The following is an 8,698-nucleotide window of genomic DNA, read 5'->3' on the forward strand; positions in this document are numbered from 1 at the left end:
GAAGGTTGTGTCGAGTTGATAGATGGAGTAATTGAGTTTTTGAGGCATTGAACAATACCAAGTTTGCTCTGCCCCAATCAGAAATTTTAGAAAGATCAGAAGTCAGGCGTTCTGTGGCTTCCCTGCGTGATATGTTTAACTCCTGAAGGGTTGGATGTCTATGAAAAGACGTGGAAAAGTGCAGGGTGGTATCATCAGCATAGGAATGGATAGGACAAGAAGTTTGGTTTAGAAGATCATTAATGAATAATAAGAAGAGAGTGGGTGACAGGACAGAACCCTGAGGAACACCACTGTTAATAGATTTGGGAGAAGAACAGTGACCGTCTACCACAGCAGCAATAGAACGGTCAGAAAGGAAACTTGAGATGAAGTTACAGAGAGAAGGATAGAAACCGTAGGAGGGTAGTTTGGAAATCAAAGCTTTGTGCCAGACTCGATCAAAGGCTTTTGATATGTCCAAGGCAACAGCAAAAGTCTCACCAAAGTCTCTAAAAGAGGAAGACCAAGACTCAGTAAGGAAAGCCAGAAGATCACCAGTAGAGCGGCCTTGACGGAACCCATACTGGCGATCAGATAGAAGGTTGTAAAGTGATAGATGTTTAAGAATCTTCCTGTTGAGGATAGATTCAAAAACTTTAGATAAGCAGGGAATTAAAGCAATAGGACGGTAGTTTGAGGGATTACAGCGGTCACCCTTTTTAGGAACAGGTTGAATGTAGGCAAACTTCCAGCAAGAAGGAAAGGTAGGTGTTAACAGACAGAGCTGAAAGAGTTTGACTAGTCAAGGTGCAAGCACGGAGGCACAGTTTCGGCGAACAATAGGAGGGACCCCATCAGGTCCATAAGCCTTCCGAGGGTTTAGGCCAGCGAGGGCATGGAAAAACATCATTGCGAAAAATTTTAATAGGTGGCATGAAGTAGTCAGAGGGTGGAGGAGAGGGAGGAACAAGCCCAGAATCGTCCAAGGTAGAGTTTTTAGCAAAGGTTTGAGCAAAGAGTTCAGCTTTAGAAATAGATGTGATAGCAGTGGTGCCATCTGGTTGACGTAGAGGAGGGAAAGAAGAAGAAGCAAAGTTATTGGAGATATTTTTGGCTAGATGCCAGAAATCACGAGGGGAGTTAGATATTGAAAGGTTTTGACATTTTCTGTAATGAAGGAGTTTTTGGCTAGTTGGAGAACAGACTTGGCATGGTTCCGGGCAGAAATATAAAGTGCATGAGATTCTGGTGATGGAAGGCTTAAGTATCTTTTGTGGGCCACCTCTCTATCATGTATAGCACGAGAACAAGCTATGTTAAACCAAGATTTAGAATTAGAAGGTTTAGGACGAAAAAAAGAGTGAGGAATGTACGCGTCCATGCCAGACACTATCACCTCTGTTATGCGCTCAGCACACAAAGACGGGTCTCTGACACGGAAACAGTAGTCATTCCAAGGAAAATCAGCAAAATACCTCCTCAGGTATTCCCAACTAGGAGAGGCAAAACGCCAGAGGCACCTTCGCTTAGGGGGATCCTGAGGAGGGATTGGAGTGATAAGACAAGATAAAGATATGAGATTGTGATCGGAGGAGCCCAACGGAGAAGAAAGGGTGACAGCATAAGCAGAAGGATTAGAGGTCAGGAAAATGTCAAGAATGTTGGGCGTATCTCCAAGACGGTCAGGAATACGAGTAGGATGTTGCACCAATTGCTCTAGGTCATGGAGGATAGCAAAGTTGTAGGCTAGTTCACCAGGATGATCAGTGAAGGGAGAGGAAAGCCAAAGCTGGTGGTGAACATTGAAGTCTCCAAGAATGGAGATCTCTGCAAAAGGGAAGAGGGTCAGAATGTGCTCCACTTAGGAAGTTAAGTAGTCAAAGAATTTCTTATAGTCAGAGGAGTTAGGAGTGAGGTATACAGCACAGATAAATTTAGTATGAGGATGACTCTGTAGTCGTAGCCAGATGGTGGAAAACTCGGAAGATTCAAGAGCGTGGGCACGAGAGCAGGTTAAGTCATTGCGCACATAAACGCAGCATCCAGCTTTGGATCGAAAATGAGGATAGAGAAAGTAAGAGGGAACAGAAAAGGGGCTACTGTCAGTTGCCTCAGACACCTGAGTTTCAGTGAGGAAAAGAAGATAAGGTTTAGAAGAGGAGAGGTGGTGTTCTACAGATTGAAAATTAGATCTTAGACCGCGAATGTTGCAAAAGTTAATGAAGAAAAAGTTGAGGGGGGTGTCAAGACTCTTACAGTCGTCGACAGAAAGGCAGTCCGACATGGGGACATTTATGGTCCCCTCCCCAGATGGGGACTCCGAGGCTGGTGTAGGAGTCGCCATGATTATAAAATTTTTAAAATTTTTGAGTGAAGGGTGTTTGTGTTATTGGGTGCTTGTAGTTTTGTGTGGAGGAAGAGAGTTGTCTTTAGAGGGCAGGCTGTGACTGTCCCCTTGTGTTATGAGACACAAAGGGAAACGTTCAGTGAGGTCACAACTGGGTTTAATGATAAGTTCACAGCACCCCCTGAACAGTGCTTTAGACCTCACTGGGAGTAATTATCGTTTCGGCAGGTGTCTACTGCCTCCTCCTCTAATATATATATATATATATATATATATATATATATATATATATATATATATATATATATATATATATATATATATATATGTATATGTATATATATGTATATATATATATATATATATATATATATATATATATATATATATATATATATATATATATATATATATATATATATATATATATATATATATATATATATATATATATATATATTCTATGGCTACCACAGCAGCAATAAAACGAACGGTCAAAAAGGAAACTTCAGAAGTTACAGAGAGGAGGATAGAAGCCGTAGGAGGGTAGTCTGGAAATCAAAGCTTTGTGCTAAAACCTATCAAAAGCTTTTGATATATCCAAGGCAACAGCAAAAGTTCTCATCGGTGAGTGAAACAGTGGAATTTCATTATGGAACGCCTCATTACATTAAATAATAAAAATATTTATCAAGATAAAACACACACATACAAAAAAAAACAAAAAAATTCAGAAAAATATGAGAAAATTTTTTTTCAGGTAGACCCTGTACAACATATCTCATGCTACCTTTGTAAATGCATGTCTCCTTCTTCGGTGGGTTATTTTCAAAAGACCTCCTATCTATTCGCATTTTTATCCTCTCCATCTCGCAAGTGTAAGAGTTAATCGGTATCTTCATTTTTTATCCTTTTAAACCTAAACTCTTGAGCTCTGCGTATATTACAGTTTTCTTAAATCGTTTCAATTTTGGAGTATGAGAACATATCCAGAAAAAAATTTGGCCTCTCTTTTTGACTTTTTTATTTCTTTTAAGTTTCTGGTAACATGAAGATACCAACTTTTTTTTCTCTCTTTCTTTTGTATGTCCTTAACAAAAAAAATAAAAAATAAATAAATAAAATAAAAAATAAATAGATAAAACGTCCCATGGTCGTACCAGTTTAGTCTCTTGTGTGTGTGTGTGTGTGTGTGTGTGTGCGTGTGTGTGTATGTGTGTGTGTGTGTGTGTGTGTGTGTGTTAATACAATACGAAGTATTCATAATATTCAAGACATTTTATTGATTTCCAGAAGAAATAACACATATGCACAACTGCGGCAGCTAATCCCGTACACATATTTGTGGTGGAAGGTTACAAGTTGTTTCTTCCTCCAAGAAGTATTCATACCATTCATGACATTTTATTGATTTTCAGAGGAAATAACACATATACACAACTGCGGCATCTAATCCCGTACAAATATTTGTGGTGGAAAGTTACATGTTGCTTCTTCCTGCCTCTTTAGTTGTGACGGTAACCTTGGTTACGGAATGCTCCTACAGCGCTTGCTGTCACGCCGGTACGAAATTCCAATGGTTGCAGTCAGGAACTCCAGCACCAAAACCAGACCAGCCAAGATGGTACCTAGGTTATTATTAAGATTATTATATTGCCTTATAACATAATCATCAGTGTACCATTGGCACTAAACTTATGGAATACGTGTCTGTATTTTAGATTCTTGGGTAATTCCACTATTCTTCTCAGTGTTATAAACAAATATCGATTAATCAATAATACATATTATTTGTCAAGTTCGTATTGAATAGAAAACCTGATAACCAATGTTTGCAGCAATTATAAAGATGCGTGGTATTGAACGAGCGTTCGCAAATAATTTACTTTCAAGCTCCAGTTAAAAAGCGGTAAAAAAAAAGGCGAGTTGAAGACACATTAATAGTCAAAAATATTAGCTAGTGTTCACCAAACTGAATATGTTTTAAGAAGGATATATATATATATATATATATATATATATATATATATATATATATATATATATATATATATATATATATATATATATATATATATATATATATATATATATATATATATATATTTTTTTTTTTTTATGTAGGAAGGATACTGGCCAAGGGCAACAAAAATCTAATAAAAAAAATGCCCACTGAAATGCCAGTCCCTTAAAAGGGTCAAAGAAGTGGTCAAAAATTGGTGGATAAGTGTCTTGAAACCTCCCTCTTGAAGGAATTCAAGTCATAGGAAGGTGGAAAAACAGAAGCAGGCAAGGAGTTCCAGAGTTTACCAGAAAAAGGGATGAATGATTGAGAATACTGGTTAACTCTTGCGTTAGAGAGGTGGACAGAATAGGGGTGAGAGAAAGAAGAAAGTCTTGTGCAGCGAGGCCGCGGAAGGAGGGGAGGCATGCAGTTAGCAAGATCAGTAGAACAGTTAGCATGAAAATAGCGGTAGAAGACAGCTAGGTATGCACCATTGCGGCAGTGAGAGAAAGGCTGAAGACAGTCAGTTAGAGGAGAGCAGTTGATGAGACGAAAAGCTTTTGATTCCACCCTGTCTAGAAGAGCAGTATGAATGGAACCCCCCCAGACATGTGAAGCATACTCCATACATGGACGGATAAGGCCCTTGTACAGAGTTAGCAGCTGGGGAAGTAAGAAAAACTGGCGGAGACGTCTCAGAACACCTAACTTCATAGAAGCTGTTTTAGCTAGAGATGAGATGTGAACTTTCCAGTTCAGATTATAGGTAAAGGACAGACCGAGGATGTTCAGTGTAGAAGAGGGGGACAATTGATTGTCATTGAAGAAGAGGGGATAGTTGTCTGGAAGGTTGTGTCGAGTTGATAGATGGAGGAATTGAGTTTTTGAGGCATTAAACAATACCAAGTTTGCTCTGCCCCAATCAGAAATTTTAGAAAGATCAGAAGTCAGGCGTTTGTTTGTTTGGTTTAGAAGATCATTAATGAATAGTAAGAAGAGAGTGGGTGACAGGACAGAACCCTGAGGAACACCACTGTTAATAGAATTAGGAGAAGAACAGTGGCCGTCTACCACAGCAGCAATAGAGCGGTCAGAAAGGAAACTTGAGATTAAGTTACAGAGAGAAAGATAGAAACCGTTGGAGGGTAGTTTGGAAATCAAAGCTTTGTGCCAAACTCTATCAAAAGCTTTTGATATGTCCAAGGCAACAGCAAAAGTTTCAACAAAATCTCTAAAAGAGGATGACCAAGACTCAGTAAGGAAAGCCAGAAGATCACCAGCAGAGCGGCCTGGACTTAACCCATACTGGCGATCAGATAGAAGGTTGTGAAGTGATAGATGTTTAAGAATCTTCCTGTTGAGGATAGATTCAAAAACTTTAGATAGGCAGGAAATTAAAGCAATAGGACGGTAGTTTGAGGGATTAGAACGGCAACCCTTTTTAGGAACAGGTTGAATGTAGGCAAACTTCCAGCAAGAAGGAAATGTAGATGTTGACAGAGCTGAAAGAGTTTGACTTGGCAAGGTGCAAGCACGGAGGCACAGTTTCGGAGAACAATAGGAGGGACCCCATTAGGTCCATAAGCCTTCCGAGGGTTTAGGCCAGCGAGGGCATGGAAAACATCATTGCGAAGAATTTTAATAGGTGACATGAAGTAGTCAGAGGGTGGAGGAGAGGGAGGAACAAGCCCAGAATCGTCCAAGATAGAGTTTTTAGCAAAGGTTTGAGCAAAGAGTTCAGCTTTAGAAATAGATGTGATAGCAGTGGTGCCATCTGGTTGAAGTAGAGGAGGGAAAGAAGAAGAAGCAAAGTTATTGGAGATATTTTTGGCTAGATGCCAAAAATCACGAGGGGAGCTAGATCTTGAAAGGTTTTGACATTTTCTGTTAATGAAGGAGTTTTTGGCTAGTTGGAGAACAGACTTGGCATGGTTCCCGGCAGAAATATAAAGTGCATGAGATTCTGGTGATGGAAGGCTTAAGTACCTTTTGTGGGCCACCTCTCTATCTTGTATAGAACATAAGAACATAAGAACATAAGAAATAAGGGAAGCTGCAAGAAGCGACCAGGCTTACACGTGGCAGTCCCTTTATGAAACACTCCTACCTATTTCCATCTGTTATCCCCATCCATAAACTTGTCTAATCTTCTCTTAAAGCTCTCTAGTGTCCTGGCACTAACTACATGATTACTGAGTCCGTTCCACTCATCTACCACTCTATTTGAGAACCAATTTTTTCCTATCTCCTTCCTAAACCTAAATTTTTCAAGCTTGAACCCGTCATTTCTTGTTCTACCCTGGTTGCTGATCCTAAGAATTTTGCTTACATCTCCCTTGTTATAACCCTTATACCACTTAAAGACTTCTATCAGGTCCCCTCTTAACCTACGTCTCTCTAGAGAATGTAAATTTAACCGCTTCAACCTCGCTTCGTAAGGAATACTCCTCATCCCCTGAATCCTTTTAGTCATTCTCCTCTGTACTGATTCTAATAGACGAGAATATAGCACGAGAACAAGCTGTGTTAGAAGGTTTAGGACGAGAAAAAGAGTGAGGAATGTATGCCTCCATGCCAGACACTATCACCTCTGTTATGCGCTCAGCACACAAAGACGGGTCTCTGACACGGAAGCAGTAGTCATTTCAAGGAAAATCAGCAAAATACCTCCTCAGGTCCCCCCAACTAGCAGAGGCAAAACGCCAAAGGCACTTTCGCTTAGGGGGATCCTGAGGAGGGATTGGAGTGATAGGACAAGATAAGGATATGAGATTGTGATCGGAGGAGCCCAACAGAGAAGAAAGGGTGACAGCATAAGCAGAAGGATTAGAGGTCAGGAAAAGGTCAAGAATGTTGGGCATATCTCCAAGACGGTCAGGAATACGAGTAGGGTGTTGCACCAATTGCTCTAGGTCATGGAGGATAGTAAAGTTGTAGGCTAGTTCACCAGGATGGTCAGTGAAGGGAGAGGAAAGCCAAAGCTGGTGGTGAACATTGAGGTCTCCAAGAATGGAGATCTCTGCAAAAGGGAAGAGGGTCAGAATGTACTCCACTTTGAAAGTTAAGTAGTCAAAGAATTTCTTATAGTCAGAGGAGTTAGGAGAGAGGTATACAGCACAGATAAATTTAGTATGAGAGTGACTCTGTAGTTGTAGCCAGATGGTGGAAAACTCGGAAGATTCAAGAGCGTGGGCACGAGAGCAGGTTAAGTCATTGCGCACATAAACGCAGTATCCAGCTTTGGATCGAAAATGAGGATAGAGAATGTAGGAGATAACAGAAAAGGGGCTACTGTCAGTTGCCTCAGACACCTGAGTTTCAGTGAGGAAAAGAAGAAGAGGTTTAGAAGAGGAGAGGTGGTGTTCTACAGATTGAAAGTTAGATCTTAGACCGCGAATGTTGCAGAAGTTAATGAAGAAAAAGTTGAGGGGGGTGTGAAGACACTTAGGGTCGTCGACAGAAAGGCAGTCCGACCTGGGGACATTTATGGTCCCCTCCCCAGATGGGGACTCCGAGGCTGGTGTAGGAGTCGCCATGATGATTTAAAAATTTTTGAGTGAAGGTTGTGTGTGTTATTAGGTGCTTGTAGTTTTGTGTGGAGGAAGAGAGTTGTCTTTAGACGGCAGGCTGTGACTACCCCCTTGTGTTGTGAGACACAAGCTGGGTTTAATGATAAGTTCACAGCACCCTCTGAGCAGTGCTTTAGACCTCACTGGGAGTAATAATCGTTTCGGCAGGTGTCTACTGCCTCCTCCAATAAATGATTGGGAATACTGGTTAACTCTTGCATTAGAGAGGTGGACAGAGTAAGGGTGAGAGGAAGAAGAAAGTCTTGTGCAGTGAGGCCACGGGAGGAAGGAAAGCATGCAGTTAGCAAGATTAGAAGAGCAGTTAGCATGAAAATAGCGGTAGAAGATAGCAAAATATGGAACATTGTGGCGATGAGAGAGAGGCTAAAGACAGTCATTTTGAGGAGGGGAGTTGATGAAACAAAAATGCTTTTGATTCCACCTTGTCTAGAAGAGCGGCATGAATGTAACCCCCCAGACATGTGAAGCAAATTCCATACATGGACGAATAAGGCCCTTGTACAGAGTTAGCAGCTTGGGGGTGGGGTGAGAAAAACTGGCGGAGACGTCTCAGAACACCTAACTTCATAGAAGCTGTTTTAGCTAGAGATGAGATGTGAAATTTCCAATTTAGATTATAAGAAAAGGACAGACCGAAGTTGTTCTGTGTAGAAGAAGGGGCCAGTTGAGTGTCATTGAAGCAGAGGGGTTGTTGTCTGGAAGGTTGTGCCGAGTTTATAGATGGAGGAATTGAGTTTTTGAGGCACTACCCCAATCAGAAATTTTAGAGAGATC

At 40.7% G+C, this 8,698-nt stretch overlaps 1 protein-coding gene across 1 annotated transcript in view; it reads right to left on the bottom strand.

Moving 5' to 3' along the window:
- Window positions 1-3,645: 3,645 nt before the first annotated feature.
- Window positions 3,646-8,698, bottom strand: part of LOC135092934 (glutamate [NMDA] receptor subunit 1-like) — a 66,775-nt gene continuing 61,722 nt past the window's right edge. Inside the window, exon 11 of the mRNA XM_063991737.1 lies at window positions 3,646-3,957. Within this exon, the coding sequence (XP_063847807.1) occupies window positions 3,857-3,957 (101 nt within the window). The 3' untranslated portion in view covers window positions 3,646-3,856. The remainder of the gene's footprint in view (window positions 3,958-8,698) is intronic.

The sequence above is a fragment of the Scylla paramamosain genome, chromosome 41 (assembly GCF_035594125.1).
Source record: "Scylla paramamosain isolate STU-SP2022 chromosome 41, ASM3559412v1, whole genome shotgun sequence".
NCBI classification, from domain to species: domain Eukaryota; kingdom Metazoa; phylum Arthropoda; class Malacostraca; order Decapoda; family Portunidae; genus Scylla; species Scylla paramamosain.